Source organism: Aulonocara stuartgranti (assembly GCF_965226115.1).
Source record: "Aulonocara stuartgranti genome assembly, chromosome: 7".
Classification (NCBI taxonomy): domain Eukaryota; kingdom Metazoa; phylum Chordata; class Actinopteri; order Cichliformes; family Cichlidae; genus Aulonocara; species Aulonocara stuartgranti.
Genome location: NC_138945.1, coordinates 3,184,060 through 3,200,971, shown reverse-complemented (window position 1 = coordinate 3,200,971; position 16,912 = coordinate 3,184,060). Strand labels below are relative to the sequence as shown.

At 43.5% G+C, this 16,912-nt stretch overlaps 1 protein-coding gene across 4 annotated transcripts in view; it reads left to right on the top strand.

Annotated features, from left to right (window-relative positions):
• Positions 1-16,912, top strand: part of cmip (c-Maf inducing protein) — a 51,580-nt gene that overhangs the window by 29,458 nt on the left and 5,210 nt on the right. For all 4 annotated transcript variants that reach the window (XM_082540906.1, XM_082540904.1, XM_082540907.1 and 1 more), the window contains exons 3-20: positions 2,391-2,441; positions 3,614-3,775; positions 3,915-3,956; positions 4,326-4,388; positions 4,494-4,574; positions 5,135-5,238; positions 7,909-8,013; positions 9,021-9,476; positions 9,572-9,637; positions 13,002-13,028; positions 13,122-13,170; positions 13,392-13,499; positions 13,596-13,712; positions 14,742-14,882; positions 16,222-16,269; positions 16,361-16,507; positions 16,611-16,716; positions 16,808-16,878. In XM_082540906.1, coding sequence (XP_082397032.1) covers positions 2,391-2,441; positions 3,614-3,775; positions 3,915-3,956; positions 4,326-4,388; positions 4,494-4,574; positions 5,135-5,238; positions 7,909-8,013; positions 9,021-9,476; positions 9,572-9,637; positions 13,002-13,028; positions 13,122-13,170; positions 13,392-13,499; positions 13,596-13,712; positions 14,742-14,882; positions 16,222-16,269; positions 16,361-16,507; positions 16,611-16,716; positions 16,808-16,878 — 1,944 coding nt within the window. The remainder of the gene's footprint in view (positions 1-2,390; positions 2,442-3,613; positions 3,776-3,914; positions 3,957-4,325; positions 4,389-4,493; positions 4,575-5,134; positions 5,239-7,908; positions 8,014-9,020; positions 9,477-9,571; positions 9,638-13,001; positions 13,029-13,121; positions 13,171-13,391; positions 13,500-13,595; positions 13,713-14,741; positions 14,883-16,221; positions 16,270-16,360; positions 16,508-16,610; positions 16,717-16,807; positions 16,879-16,912) is intronic.

Below are 16,912 nucleotides of genomic sequence, written 5' to 3'. Positions count from 1 at the left end.
CGACACCTCTGTGGGCAGCAGCCACATTTAGAGGTGGCTTATGTGGCGTCCAGTGGATAATTGGATCAAGACTCTCTGCTCTGTGCTCTGGTCACTGTTGTTGTTACACAACAGAACGGTAAAAATTATCATCAGGTCATTGATCCTTCTTCTTATTAGGCGGCCATGTTTAAAGCTGGAATAGCATCACTCTGTTTGCGCCCGTCACATTGATTTTCATTTATTTAGTTTCATTATTAGCAAGTATTTCTATGAACAGCTGGAATGTGACAAAAGGTTAAATAATTGCAGATAATTGTGTAAATGCTGTTTTGTTTGTAGCATTGTTAAATGAGTATTTTTACGGTTTTACGCAGTCTGAATTTACCTCGATCTTTAACTTATTAAAGCTTGTCTGTCTGCTTTGGCTTGGGACAACACAAGGTCCTGTCTTTGGCCTGTTGCTCCATGTACCTGCTGAACTCTGAGAAAATTTCATTTCAGCATTAACCAGAGCCGCTCAGGGGGCACATTTAGTACCGTTACCCATTAGCCCAATTACCTTGGATACACAGCTCGGCCTATGATTGGTGCTGGGGGTCAACAGTGAATGTCAGCCTCTTCAGCTGTGTTTGCTTGTGCCTGCTGGCCTTCTTTGGACCACCGCCCGATGCTCCCACTTTGAAGCTTTGCTGGTCGTGGAACGCTGGCAAACCTGGAATAAATCTTCAGCTATGTAAAGAACACTGACGTGCATTTAGTGTTTAGTGGATGGATGGTAGATTTGAAGGTCAAGTTGATGACTAGAAACCCCAACCTGACGCTATATTGTAGGTTAAGCTGAAGCAGGCAGGTACTCATGAGCACCAAAGGCTGTAATTGTACTGTACTTTACTATATTTAAGTACTCTAGTACTTGACTTGCCCCAACATCTGCTTTTAATACAAAATCAACAAACTGAAAGCCTAGCTGTTTCACTGCACAGAAACTGTTGTTTAGCATCTCTTTGTGGTCATGTTGCGCTGCATGCAGTGTTTCTGTGCGTGATCTTTTTGATTTCTGGTTGTGTGTGCGGTTGTATGTTTGTCTAAACATACAACCGCACACACGGTTGTATGTGGTTGTGGTTGTTCCTGGTACGTACTGTACCAGGAACAACCACAAAGGCAGTTTGTGTAGCACACAGCATGATAGCGCTGCGCAAATTAACAAAGTAGTTTGAAGTAATAATGTCGTAACAGTCGCTCATGGGTTGGGTCGGCACATTGTGTAAGTCGAATACCTAAAAAAGGTTTGAACTCTTTCTAAACGCGTAGAGATGAATCCAACGCCGGAGCTCATCCGCGTTCACGTTAAGCTGCTGCAAGCACGGCGGCGTTTCAACGTTTCGTGATATCCTGAGTATTTATCACCTTTTTTTCCTTTGACTTTTTTGTCAATATCTATTTTATCCAATAAGATAAAGTTATCTCACTGCAGTTATGTATTTCCTGTTAAATGAGATTGTCAGGCTGTCAACACTGTTGCTAAAACCTGCCATAAGTGTTGCCATAAGACAGAGTCAATATATCAATCTGTGATATCAGACTGCGATGGAATGGGGTTGGAAATAACATGCAATCAGTTTCTGATAATACAGCAATTAATGACCATCAGGGATAACAGCTTAGGCGACGATTCTTTGTGTCGTATTTGTTGGAGGTTTGTCAGTTGAGCTGGTTTAATGTGAGTTTGTGCGATGTGTCACGATGGGGGTGCACGAGATGAGAGTATTTTAATTTATTTAATAAAACATCCATATTTGGTGTCCTTCCACTGAGACGATATCACCAAGCAAAATATTTGCGATTTGAAGCCACGGCTCTGTTTCTAAAGACACGAGTGGAACGGTCTCACTGTGGACGCCATCAACTTTATCAGGAAGTCCGACATGTCCAGTTATTACATTTTTATTCTAGTTAAAAGACTTTAAATTAGACTAGATTACTAAGATTACAATTACTTTGATTACTTAGAGATTTCTTGGCAGATGCACAGAGTGGTTGTTATTATTAACTGTGCATCTGACAGTTGCAGCACTGCAAGTTTTTGATATTGTTTTAGCAGCTCTCTGACCATCAGGTTTGCTTTCATGGGTGCATTAAATCTGTTTCTCTTCTTCACAGCGCAGGAGTCTTTAATAAAACTGTAGATCTGGTCATTTAATGCTGGCTAAAAGGTGAACTTGTGACTTTTTGCACAGCAGCAAAAGTTTGTCTCAGGATATACTCGAAATCATTTGACATTTTGCGTGTGTGTGTGTGTGTGTGTGTGTGTGTGTGTGTGTGTGTGTGTGTGTGTGTGTGTGTGTGTGTGTGTGTGTGTGTGTGTGTGTGTGTGTGTGTGTGTGTGTGTGTGTGTGTGTTTGCAGGCTGCAAACAGCTACTTGAGGGACCAGTGGTTTCACTCCCTGCAGTGGAAGGTAAGGTCACTGTTTTTTCTTTCTTTAACTATGAATTCAATCATTTCTTCAGCCTCATTAAAGCTGCAGCCTTCACCCTGTCCTCCACTTTGTAAAGATTACCACACACGGTGACATTTACTGCAGAATTATCATCTCAAAACATCAGAAATGGATGTTTATTATTGCACACCTTTCCCCAACCCCACACAGCATTTTATAGCACTTCATGGACCTTTATGAGGACCAGACCTCTAAACCTGTCAGGTCTGAATCCATGCTGTGCTCACAGAGCTAAATAAAGCTGTACAAGGAAGTATGCCTTAGTACTTGCAATGACTTCTGCACTGTACAAATGTTTCAGGTTAGTGTGTGACACACACGTTTCCTGGGACACCTTTAAAATAAAAGTCCAACACAAACACGGAGGAAACTGTGACAAAGGAGGACCAACGAGACAAAAACCACTTTTATATTATTTCCTAATGATTTGTGTCTGCTTTGCTTATCATTGTCATACGTTTATTTGGCTTTTTTTTAGGTGTTTTGTACATTTTTTCCTTTTTTTTTCTTGGCTCCATCCAACTATGAGGAACTTTTTGTCTCTTTGTAGCTGTTCTGTCTCTCTTTGCGGTCTGTGTCTTTCCACAGTTGTTTTCTTTCTGTGTATTTTTTGTGTGTGAGCTTAGTTTTTTTCTTTCTTTGCATATCTTTGCGGTTCCTTTTGTCTAAAGGTGGATTTACGGTCTTGGATTTGTATCCATTTGCATAAGTATTTGCCTGCGGACAGCCTCGCGCACCTTCGCCAACATGTAGTAGCTGTTTGTTGTCACCAACAGTGGCACAAACAACCATCTGTGGGTTGGTGTCGCTTGTGCTTTAGTGGGTCAATAAGTTGCAGAAGAGCGAAGTTCAAATATAGAAAAAGCTGAAGTTAAACTGAACATTAAAAACGATAAAAAGCATTCGCTGCTCTGTTGTCTGTGCTAAACTCAGCTGTCACTCAGCTACATCATCGAGCTATGTGGCTGTTTTTTCTTTGTTGGAGCATTGTACACAAGCAGTTTTCCTGGGCCCCTCCAAAGGCAAATACCTGTGCAAACAGACACAAACGCAGCACCCTGATGTGTCATGTGCAGTCCTGCGGCCTTTGGGCCGGTGCTCAGCTGTTCATCGCATCGTTTCTCCTGCAGAAAAAGATCTACAAGTATCGCAAGGTCCTAAACAACCCAAGTCGCTGGGACGTGGCGCTAAAGGAGATCAGAGCGCTGGTGGACATGGCTCTGACCTCACCGCTGCAGGATGAATCCATCCACCAAGCTCCACTGCACATCATCTCCACCCTGCTGGCTGAGGTAGCACACTCACTCGTGTTGCGTGACATTGCTGTGATGATGTCGTTTCCTTTAAGGTGGAGAGCTTCCATCGTTAGACGTATTGTTAACTCCGTACTCATAATTAGTTCTTCCTTATTTTTGATTTTTTCCTTTGCAGAACTCAAACCTCAGTCCTCAGGATCATGAAAACATCATCGTGGTAAGTTTGCTGTCACTGTGCACTAAACTGATATTTAACAAGTTTATTAATCGTTAACAAGCTTCAGTTGCTTTGCTCGTTAGACTGAAGAATATAGATTGTCCCCGTGTCTCTCTTTATGCTAGATTTTTTTTATTTGTGTGTTTTCGACCGTGGCGGTCGATACCCACGCGGTGGTAACTGGGCAGAGCAGGGGGAGCTTGATGCTTAGGGAAATTGCAATGTTTGTGTAGCTCACCTGTGGCCTGTTTTCACACAGCTCCTTCACCTGACAGCATGCTGGCTCTGGGCCTGTGTAAATAAGAGATATGATATGGAAATAGTCACCTGTATGTGTGCGTTTGTGTGTGTACATGTGTGTTTGTGCAGGCCATCGCTCCTCTTCTGGAAAACAACCACCCTCCACCTGATCTGTGCGAGTTCTTCTGTAAGGTGAGCTCTTGTGCATCGGATGCTGAACACGTTTCTTCTGTCGTAAATATTGCAAATAATTAAAAGCGCTTCCTTGTTGACGCCCGTCGATCTCGTGTGTTGCAGCACTGTCGGGAGCGACCGCGGTCGAGCGTTGTGATCGAAGTGTTCACTCCTGTGGTTCAGAGAATCCTCAAACACAACATGGTGAGATCGGCTGAGTCCAGTACCGCTTTTCTGCACAGCGCCGTTTTTATCTTCTTCTTATTTTAGAATTCTTAAAGTAATTTTTTAGGAAGCAGAAGATTTTGCAAGACCAGTGATTCCCAGCAACGATAGATCTGCTGTAAAAATCTTTACTGGTTCCACGTAGCCCATGACGATGCGCATTTTGCTCAATGAGAGAGTTTAAATCCGTCTGCTGTCTTCAGTTCTGTGAGAATTTAAAAAGCATGAATGAATGAATTGCCATGTAAAGTTCCCACAAGTGTCCATAAAGTCCTGTACAAGCCCTTGGTTCATGAGCAGCAACTTAATAGATAGAAATGGTGATTAAGTAGAAAGAGCACGAGAGATGTAATCAGTGTGAGTCTCATCTGTCAGTGGCTCTCATAGAGAAACCTAAATTCTAGTTGTCTTTAATAAACGTGTATGCAGTAGCTAATGAGAATAAGAAAAGTTTTTATTTCTGCATATCCTTTATTCATCATTCAATTTTGTATTTTGGATGATATATTCCTAACTCTGCTTTTGGCTGTTGCTGACAGGATTTCGGGAAGTGCCCTCGTCTGCGTCTCTTCACTCAGGAGTACATCCTGGCTCTTAATGAGCTCAACGGTGGAATGGAGGTGGTCAAGAAGTTTATTCACAGGTGAGCATGTGCTGCTATAAATCTGTAATCCGTGACTCAATAACTTCAGACTACAGCCTCTATTTAAAGATGCAGTGAGGTGGGATTTAATTGCTCTGGAGGCCACAGCTGTAGCTCGCGGTTAGGATGGCAGGATGTTTAAAAAGGGGGAAAAACGTTTTTGGGGCATTGCCTTCAATACTGGGTAAACATGCTGCGCAGACCAAAGCCAGACCAGTCTACTGGAAACCAGAAATAAGGCTACGGCGAGCCTGAGAGAGGCCGTGTGTTCAGCTGAGCTTTATTGAGATGAAAGTTTTAAGAAAAAGAGAAAAATGTTGCCAAACCATCAGATTGTAATTTGCCTGAACACTTGGACAGTTATTTATTTATTATTATTTATTTTATCAATAATATAACATCGAGTTTGATGACACTGAGTGTGTGTGAGGTGTGTGTTTCTTGTCCACTTGTCCTCGTGGTAGGAACTGGGCACCAACTCTACAAGCTCTTTGAAATCTCAATAGACAATATAATAACACATAAGTAGCACATTAGTTTTTTATTTGAATGATTCACAATCCAAGAGGAAGTGAATATAATTTGAAGCCAAAGGCTGTTGGATAAAATGCAGCACACTGCAGATATTTCCCGTACGCAAGGAGGAACTGAATCTGTGTGAAAACCAAAGTAGGCCAGCAGTTCAAAGTAACAGGCCAGCATGACCTTTCTCCTCACTGCGTGAGACAAGCCACTCACTTTTACCAACCTCTACACTTCCTGGAACTGCCGACTAGTATTTTGAGCCAAATCGGTAGCATTTCTGAGCTAACACCGTCATTGTCTTGTCCTTATCATCTCCAGCGTGACAGGTGTAGCCCGCTACACTCATAGTAGAATCACTAGCATTCCTAGCTATCCTTTACAGGTCACTAGTGACTGGCATTCCTAAAGAATTCAAGTATACAGTGTTTTGTTTAAGTGCAGGTGAGGCTGTACCCCCAGAAAGCTCGTACACAGTTACCATGTACAGGGAGTGCAGAATTATTAGGCAAATGAGTATTTTGCCCACATCATCCTCTTCATGCATGTTGTCTTACTCCAAGCTGTATAGGCTTGAAAGCCTACTACCAACTAAGCATATTAGGTGATGTGCATCTCTGTAATGAGAAGGGGTGTGGTCTAATGACATCAACACCCTATATCAGGTGTGCATAATTATTAGGCAACGTCCTTTCCTTTGGCAAAATGGGTCAAAAGAAGGACTTGACAGGCTCAGAAAAGTCAAAAATAGTGAGATATCTTGCAGAGGGATGCAGCAGTCTCAAAATTGCAAAGCTTCTGAAGCGTGATCATCGAACAATCAAGCGTTTCATTCAAAATAGTCAACAGGGTCGCAAGAAGCGTGTGGAAAAACCAAGGCGCAAAATAACTGCCCATGAACTGAGAAAAGTCAAGCGTGCAGCTGCCAAGATGCCACTTGCCACCAGTTTGGCCATATTTCAGAGCTGCAACATCACTGGAGTGCCCAAAAGCACAAGGTGTGCAATACTCAGAGACATGGCCAAGGTAAGAAAGGCTGAAAGACGACCACCACTGAACAAGACACACAAGCTGAAACGTCAAGACTGGGCCAAGAAATATCTCAAGACTGATTTTTCTAAGGTTTTATGGACTGATGAAATGAGAGTGAGTCTTGATGGGCCAGATGGATGGGCCCGTGGCTGGATTGGTAAAGGGCAGAGAGCTCCAGTCCCACTCAGACGCCAGCAAGGTGGAGGTGGAGTACTGGTTTGGGCTGGTATCATCAAAGATGAGCTTGTGGGGCCTTTTCGGGTTGAGGATGGAGTCAAGCTCAACTCCCAGTCCTACTGCCAGTTTCTGGAAGACACCTTCTTCAAGCAGTGGTACAGGAAGAAGTCTGCATCCTTCAAGAAAAACATGATTTTCATGCAGGACAATGCTCCATCACACGCGTCCAAGTACTCCACAGCGTGGCTGGCAAGAAAGGGTATAAAAGAAGAAAAATTAATGACATGGCCTCCTTGTTCACCTGATCTGAACCCCATTGAGAACCTGTGGTCCATCATCAAATGTGAGATTTACAAGGAGGGAAAACAGTACACCTCTCTGAACAGTGTCTGGGAGGCTGTGGTTGCTGCTGCACGCAATGTTGATGGTGAACAGATCAAAACACTGACAGAATCCATGGATGGCAGGCTTTTGAGTGTCCTTGCAAAGAAAGGTGGCTATATTGGTCGCTGATTTGTTTTTGTTTTGTTTTTGAATGTCAGAAATGTATATTTGTGAATGTGGAGATGTTATATTGGTTTCACTGGTAAAAATAAACAATTGAAATGGGTATATATTTGTTTTTGTTAAGTTGCCTAATAATTCTGCACAGTAATAGTCACCTGCACACACAGATATCCCCCTAAAATAGCTAAAACTAAAAACAAACTAAAAACTACTTCCAAAAACATTCAGCTTTGATATTAATGAGTTTTTTGGGTTCATTGAGAACATGGTTGTTGTTCAATAATAAAATTATTCCTCAAAAATACAACTTGCCTAATAATTCTGCACTCCCTGTAGTCCTCTAGCATCAGCTTAGAGGACGAGTATCGTTAGACTCACACTGGATTTAGATAAGTTGCAAGTCGTCCTCTGACCTGCACGTTTGCTTTGCAGCATGCACGGGCCCACAGGCCAGTGCCCTCACCCACGTGTCCTGCCAAACCTGGTGGCAGTGTGTCTGGCTGCCATTTATTCCTGTTATGAGGAGTTCATCAACAGGTCAGTCACGCCCATATCCACACGCAAACAGTATCTGCTTCTTCTTCTGCTTCTTGTCTTTTCCCTGAACTCATTTAATAAACGCTTACTCGTCTTACCACCTTCACATTCGTCCTTCTCTTCTTTCCAACTCTCACTCAGCCTGTACGCTTGTTGTTGCATCATCTCAGAGTTTTCATTTTGCACTTTTTATACTAGAGAAAGCTCACTGCACAGCATTCATCGAGAGTATTTACACCATTGCTTCTAAGGCTCCTTTTTGCTGCTGTTCCGGCAGAAGGGTTATTCTGTTGTTTGCCTTCACGTTGTCATTGATTAGACAAACACATGACTGGTAATTTCCCACATCTTGTAGGACTAATATGAAGGAAACGATACAAACACCAATTTGCAGATGTTACCAGGAAAGCAGACGGTAACTGTTTCGATCATCAGACCACATTATGCCATTTATAGCCCTAAACTAATCTGCAATGTTCCAGAGTGCCACAGAAATACATGAGCAATTATATACAAAAGAATAAATGGAAAGTAATTAAATACATAAGCTGATTATGTTTATTAAGAAGAATAACCTGAGGTTTGTTGGGTTCTTGCAGGACTATTCACAGTTTCCAGTTTTGCTTCTTATTAAATGCAGCTCAGTGCTTGTGGATGCTGTGGCATCAGCCATTGGTGTGTGGATTTAACATTCAACATCAGCATTTTGGACTTGGTTTTTATTTATTTTAGAACTATTTTTTTGAAATGTGTCTTTCTGGTGTTTCCCATCTGGACTCTTTGGTGGTTTGACGGGCCCTCTCAGCTCATTATCACCATCCCTTTAGCGCTGTTCACCCCAGAGAGGAGCCACTTTTTCCAAAGCACTAACCCACGAAGGAGCTGTCACTCCAGGAAACATCGCTTCTGCCTCCAGCTGCACCTCACCTGCGTCTCTCATCTGCGCTTACGCTTTTTCATGCACGCTCTCCAGCATGACCGATGTTTTCCTCTCTTGCTCGTTGCAGTCGGGACAACTCCCCCAGCCTGAAGGAAATCCGAAACGGCTGTCAACAGCAGAACGACCGCAAACCCCCGATGCCGCTACGCCTGCTGCGGCCCGAACCCCCAACGCCACCTCCTGCCACCATCCTACCGCTCTCTACCACCCCCAGTCCTCCTCAGCCACCTCCCCCAGCCCCCACTAACCCCGTGGCTCCAACCATCCCCATCTCCTCTCCGACGTCCTCCCTGCCGCTCTCTCCTCCTCCCTCCGTCGTCAACTCCAGCGAGATCCTGGTGGAGCTAGAGCGGAACAACAATTCGGCAAACACCAAGCGGAAGGGCGGGCCGACGAGGGGCGACAGCGAACCCAACCTTATCGACTGTCTGCTGGTCAGCCCGGCCGTCAACACGCTCTCCATCCAGCTGCCGGCGCAGGCTGACCGAGTGCTGGGCTGCTTCGCTCTCATCCTCAAGATGCTGTGAGTTAATGCGTCAGTGCTGTAGCACGCCAAAACCATTTTTCTCCGGGTTGACAGGGTGACACTGACTCTGTGTTCTTGCTTTGTGACTGTAGGTCAGACTATGACGACTGGAGACCTGCTCTGGCCAGCCTGCTGCAGCCCATCCCCTTCCCTAAAGAGTGAGTGTTCATCATAGATAATGTAGCATATGTTGCACGCTGCAAATATAATAGGATATGCAAATTTAAAAAAACCAGATAAATCCACCATGATGTCACCCAATGGCTTGAGCAGGCTCCATTCATAAACACACAGACACATATTAGCTGAGTGGGGCTAAATGACAGACTAATAAAAAGGAATTTAACTTCTTTTATGTGTGGAATTAGCGATGGTTAGACAGTGAAGACTACACTTCCACATTTCAGCAGATTAAAGCAACTTTAGTATCCAGTTTGATGAAAACACCCACCATCACTTTGCCTTCAGACACCAAACCTTTTCGTACCAGAGCATTCATTTTTCCTCTGTTTTCACATATTCACATTTACTCACTCATTCATCTTAATCTGAATGACCAAGAAAAAAAGGACAGAACTCGGATTTGGAGAAAAATCTCCAAAAAACGTCTTTTTCTTATTAAAAATGTGTCGAACTATCAAAAAGTATTGTATGAGTTAGAATGCTGGATAATATCATTTATGTTATTAATGATGAAAGACCAAAAAGCACCTTGTGTTCATTGAGGCCACTGAACCTGCGGTCCCCAACCTTATTTGTGCCACGGATAAATACAACAAAATAAAACGATACGACCGAGACAAACTGTGGGATTTTGTAAATATAATAATAAAAGTGAATTCACTGTGTAATTGTGTAACTTTATTAGCAGCGTCCTCCTGAAAATGCGCCAACGACATTCAGAGTAACATCCTCCTCTCTGGTCGCTATGGTAACGCGTAAATATTTCTTTCAAAATAAGACGCGCAGCTACAACAGGGGAAAGAGCCAGGCAAAGCGAGTTAACGATAAAAACGCTGAAAACCATCAATTTCACACCGGAGCCTCAACTGTCGCGGCCCGGTACCAAACGACTCATAGACCGGCCCGGGCAGTGGCCCGGGGGTTGGGGACCGCTGCACTACACAGAGCACTGGGGACTGCTCCAAACAGCAGAGAATTTGGGGTTCCTGCTGTGGGAACGTCAATTAAAACCAAACGTGTGCCTCTGGGGCTGAACAGTGAAGCTGTGCGGAAGCCCAACAAAAACTGCAGTTCCTGTTGTGGCCACTTGAGCCTGGTTCCAAAAACAAGCCAGTCCCCACAGACGCGCTGTCGCTGTCTCTCAGGGTGTGCACATATTTCTGATGAGGACCCGTGGGGGTGTCACTGCTGACGTGGTGAGGTACATTACCGTGCTTCCCAAAGGATCGCAGACTAGGGTGGGGGGCGGATTCCTACCCCCAGCGAGCCCGCTGTTGTTAGGCATAAGTAGCCCAGAGCTGTCTTTGTAATTGGCTGCCTGATCCCGAGCTTCATTAATGGCAACTAGACAACAACTTGTTGTTTCGTTAACTGGGGAACCCACCTGCGCCACTGTTACCTGGCTGATGTCTTCAGGCGTCATTAGGAAAAGCAACAATATTCCCCAGAACCCTTTAGCTTTGGACAGAGTGAGTCATCTCGTACAAAGTGAGAAGCATATGCATGCAGAGGACTAATTAACACATGAAAAGTTGTTATTCACACGTTAATGATTCCATAATTATCATCCCATACTACATGAATAATGCCACGAACAAAGAGGGTTTTTTAATAGCTATATGAAGTCTTTTTAAATAATACTTTTAAATGATATTTGAACTGCTTCACTGTGGGATCTTCTTGCTGTGTTTTCAGTCGTGCTCCCACCGTTTCAAAACGTCTGGAAACACCGCGGTCTGCCAGCCAAAGCTTCTGTGATAGACAAACGAAGCAACGGAAGCTGTTTGGTTAACCGGTGACGCTTCTTTCCACTCGACACTTTTCAGTGACCAGCATCGAAATTCTTTACTGCTAGCCAAAACATGTTTTGTGAGGTCACAGCAACCTTTATCTTTGACCGCCAAGATCTAATCGTTCATCCTTGAGCCAAGTGAATGTTTGTGGCAGTCTGGCAGTCACAGACATGACTTAGATGAGAACGAAACATTCTCTGTGAAATCTGTTGAATAAGGTGGAAACGGGATGTTTTATGCTGTAAAAACTAACAAATATGTAAACACGAGCTTTCGGTGCATTCCATGTTATTGTGCACCAGCTAATTATAGTCATGGCTATAAGAAAAGACTGTCAGTTGTAAGGATTTATGTATCAGGACATCAGATGCACTTGATTAAGGCTCCATTAAAGCAGAGGCATCGGCAGTTTGCAGTTCTGGAGCAGTCAGGTGTGTGTTAACGTAACGCCAAGGAAGAAAGACATCATCTTAGAGGAGCAACAGTTGCTGTGCATCAATCTCAGAAAGGTTATAAGGCCGTTTCCAAACAATCTGTAATCCATTGTTGTACAGTGAGAAAGATTCATGACAAAAAATCCAAGGCAATCTTCAAAGGCTTAGATAAAAGGTTAAAATACAGTTAATTGAATAAGTCGGGCTTCTTTGGAAGGCCTGCAGGAGAACGCCTCTTCTCTCTGAAGAACATGGCAGCATAGCTCAGGCTTGCAAAGCTACATTGCAGAAAATGATTACATTACTACATTACTAAAGCATTTGAATTAGATTTTGTTTAATACATGCTGGCACAGTGTAACATGTCAGGTTTTCTTGGATGTACTTTCCTAATTTTAAGACCCGTTAAGGATTAGATCATTTATTAAGTGTCGATATGTAAAAATCTTCCAATAGAAAGTTTGTGCTTTCTTTTTACTGTGCTTGTATATTTACAGTGACGCACTGATGAGCACCAACATGGTTTTTCCTAGAAAAATGGCCCTCCGTGTTATGACAACAGTGGGGGGGACGTTCAGTAGCATTGCTCCATCTTTTACAGATGGTCTCTGGTTGTCATTGGCTCCTCACAAGAATCTGATCCACTCTGCAGATCAGAACCTGTGGCATATTTTTATAGAGGAAACGAGTGCGAAGTACACACAGAGTCAAGTAATTCATTCATGACTTTCTGTGCAGTTGTGCATCGTAACAAAAATGCACAGTTGTCCCAGAATCCCTGGATTCATCTCCCAGCTCACCAGGGTGTCTCGGCACGCAATTTGGGAATCGCTGATAACAAACAGTTCATAGAAGTCATGCGTACAAGTGCAGGGAAAGTCCTAATGAGCTCTGCACTCCCTCTGCATGTGGACCGTATCCACCAACACAAAGTAACACCATGCCTCTGTGTCAGCAGCTTTACATCACCGTTAGAGAAAGTGCAGACGTGATGTCAGCTTCCAGAAAGGCACGGATGTGCCATAAAGATCAGCTCTGAGTCACGCTGCATGTAAAAATGCGTTCCTGTATTTAAGGCTGTAACACCTCACATATCTCTGTCTTCTCTGCAGGGCTCTTGCACATGCCAAATTCACAAAGTAAGTAACCGAGACGTGCTCCTGATAAATGAGGTGAACTCGAGCTTTCAAACAAACTGACCTTTGTGTCTTGATATTTCTGTCTCTAAACAGGGAGCTGAAATATGTCATTCAGAGGTTTGCAGAGGACCCTCGGCAGGAGGTGTGTGTGTGTGTGTGTGTGTGTGTGTGTGTGTGTGTGTGTGTGTGTGTGTGTGTGTGTGTGTGTGTGTGTGTGTGTGTGTGTGTGTGTGTGTGTGTGTGTGTGTGTGTGTGTGTGTGTGTGTGTGTGTGTGTGTGTGTGTGTGTGTGTGTGTGTGTGTTCAGGTTGATCTCTGCTTTAAGCCTAAGAAAGGAGAGTCACCTTGTATGTGTGCTTTCCAGGTCCACTCCTGCCTGCTCAGCGTGCGTTCAGGGAAAGATGGCTGGTTCCAGCTCTACAGTCCAGGAGGCGTGGCCTGTGATGACGACGGAGAGCTCTTTGCCAGTATGGTGAGTGTATGAACACACATGCACACACGTAAGCATCGACACAGTCTTGCTGAACTGTAACGTGACCCACCTCCTGCTCTTCCTTCTATCCTCCAGGTTCATATCCTGATGGGCTCCTGCTATAAGACCAAGAAGTTCCTCCTCTCTCTGGCTGAAAATAAGCTGGGCCCCTGCATGCTGCTGGCCCTCCGTGGAAACCAAACCATGGTGGAGGTGGATGATCTTTCTACCTTATAACCATGAATTATGTCCTGCTCTCCTAAATATATACACATTTTGCAGTTGTGTGTCTTTTTGTGGATTCTTTGGGTCACTGTGGGGTGTTTCTACACTGCTCCGTGGTTGTTTTTATTCTAACCTTTTTGGTCTTATTGCATCACATCTCTGTAATTTATCACTTTCTGGTTGTACGTTTTCACATTTTGGTCATCCTGCTCATGTGGTGGACACTTTTGACCACATTTCTGAGGCCATTTTTTATCTCTTTGTTTTTGTTTGTGGTCATTTAGTGTCACCGCAGTAGTTTGTGTACAGATTTTATTTTAGTCTTTATCACTTTATAGATTTTCTGCATCACATTTGGTTTGTTGCTCCTCAGCCTCACTTTCCGGTCGTTTCCTCACTCTAGTAACTTTTTCTTTGGCCACACTGTGGCCATATCTGTCTCACTTTTAAGTCACTTTACCTCTTTATGTGGATGTTTCCAGTCTCGTTTTAATCATTTCTTCTTTTAAAATTAGTATTTATTGCTATATTGTCTTGTTTTTGTTCATTTCTCCACATCTCGCTTTCTGATCATTTCATTATTTTGGACATTTTGACTCTTTGCGGTTGTTTTGCATGGCATTTTGGTCATTTTATTCTCACCTTAGTCTCTGTTTAGTCCACCCATGTGCAGTTTGGGAGTTTATTATTACTATCTGGCATGGCTGTAGCTCAGGAGGTAGTTTAGGTCATTGACTAATTGGTGGTTCGATCACTGGCTGCTCCAGTCCGCATGCCAAAGTATCCTTGGACAACATGCTGGATGCCAAGCTGCTCTAAAAGGATTAATTGGAGGGTGAATGTGAGTCTTAGACATAGAAAAAAGTACTTGTGTGAATTTGTGAATGAGTCAGGTTGAGGTGATTAAGAGTAGAAAATCCATTTACCAACACTGGGCTGCACTACGTGTTGGTTTCATCGCATGTTCTGGTGTTTGAGTATATCAGCAGCTTTAACTTGTGCATGACATGTTTCCAGATCCTGTGTCTGATGCTGGAGTACAACATCATTGAAAATAAAGACACCCAGCTGCAGATCATCTCCACCCTGGAGAGCACCCAGGTGGGGCTCCGCATGTACGAGCAGCTCTGCGACCGACAGAGAGAGCTCAAAGAGCTGGTGAGTTCCAACTCCACCTCTCACTCCCATTATTTAGTAGGAGCGCCGAGGCCTGCAGCCGCTGCTGCTGCCGGCGCACTGCTGCGGCGCACGGAAAAATAAAGTCACCAGCTTCTCATTACTGCAAATTCATGTGTCGTCAGTAACGCATGTGACCTGGCTGTAGATAATTGTCAGTCTGCAATTCTAACACACTGGTGATGGTTGTTGACAGTCTGAGAGGTCATGCACACATTAGGGACAAAAGGAAGACATAAGGTGCATTTACACGCATCCACATGTTAAATATTATGTGTATGAACACGTTTGGATATAAAATCCTGCCGTTTACTCTAAAAATCTTTGGAGGTTGTAGTTTTTTCCTTCCTTCAGAGCAGCAGCAGAGACGGGTGATGGAGAACCTGATGATAATAATAATGATAGCTAGAATCTGCAGAAAATACATGCATGTGAAACTGCCAGTGTGCTTACAATGTATGGTTGTCACACACTTTTCAAATTCACAGTAAAGTTTAGACTCTTGTACTCTTCTCCAATTATAAAAGTTTGTGTTTTTTAGTATATATTTGATATGAATGTCACTACATTTCCTGAGACGATTTACACAACGCACATTTTATATTTAAAAATCTGAAAAAGACGGCATGTTATGGAAGCAAAGCAGTCTAAATCTGTAAAATTAACAACTTTATATTAAAAAAAGCGTCTGCTTGTTACTGCTGCCATAGTTGTTAAAATAAGCGATAAAACAACACATTTATCTAATATTTGCTTAACATACGTCATTTACGCCGATATGTAGACTCCATTTATTTGCAATTCAAATAAACATGTCTATATTCCATAACTTATCTCGCCTCCTATTTAAAAGGCCTTCCCAGTAACCAGCTGTTTTCTTTATCACCGTTATCTCTCAATAAACTCGAAATGCAGTGTTACATAATTGAATAAAATGGATGTAAGGAGAGTTTGTGAGTGAAGGAGAGAGAATAGAGCTAAAACAAAATGCCGTTTAAGATTAAATCGTAATAATCTGTCTCCCAATTGATGACGCAGAACTGAATTTCATCAGCAGGTCATTACTGTGCAGGCCAAAATCTTGCCCCAGAAACACCACGTTTATGTTTTGTAGGAGAATAAGTTTTTATCAGTGGTTCTAACTGAAGCAGGATGGGAAGCATTTTTAAAGCATCTTATTACTGAAATTAAACACGAGGTGATCATAGACGTGCCTCAGTGGGAAACGCCTGCAGCTGCTCACACGTGCCATCTACTGTTAGCAACGATTCCTGCAAGGCCTCAAGCTCAGACGCCATCTTTCTTTCTATTTTCTCCTCAGCAAAGAAAAGGAGGCCCTACCCGGCTGACTCTGCCCTCCAAGTCCACGGTGAGATCACACCGCTGACACAGACACCGTCTTAGAAAAGAAGCAAAACTCTTGATTTGACTCTTACAATAACCTGTCATCACCTCTCTAGGATGCGGACCTGGCCCGCCTGCTCAGTTCAGGTTCTTTTGGGAACTTGGAGAACCTGAGCCTGGCTTTCACCAATGTCACCAGTGCCTGTGCTGAGCAGCTCATCAAGCTGCCTTCACTCAAACAGCTCAACCTCTGGTCCACACAGGTAAACGGACCCAACACAAACAGCTGCACAAGGAAATCATGACTGTCTATGAGTCTACAGATGCCTAACAGCTGCCCTTTCCTTGCTTTGTTCCATGCTTCAGTTTGGGGATGCAGGACTGAGGTTGTTATCCGAGCATCTGGCCTGCCTTCAGGTTCTGAACCTGTGTGAGACTCCCGTCACTGATGCTGGTCTCCTGGCGCTCAGTTGTAAGACATCTTGCATAGGAAGCATTTTTATGACACGGTGAATGTCCTTGATAGTGTGTGTGTCAACTCTAAGTGCAAATGTCTGTTTCAGCCATGAAGAGTCTGTGCAGTCTGAACATGAACAGCACCAAGCTCACAGCAGACACATACGAGGACCTCAAGGTAATTCAGTCAGTGTTAAAGGTTCTTTAAAGGT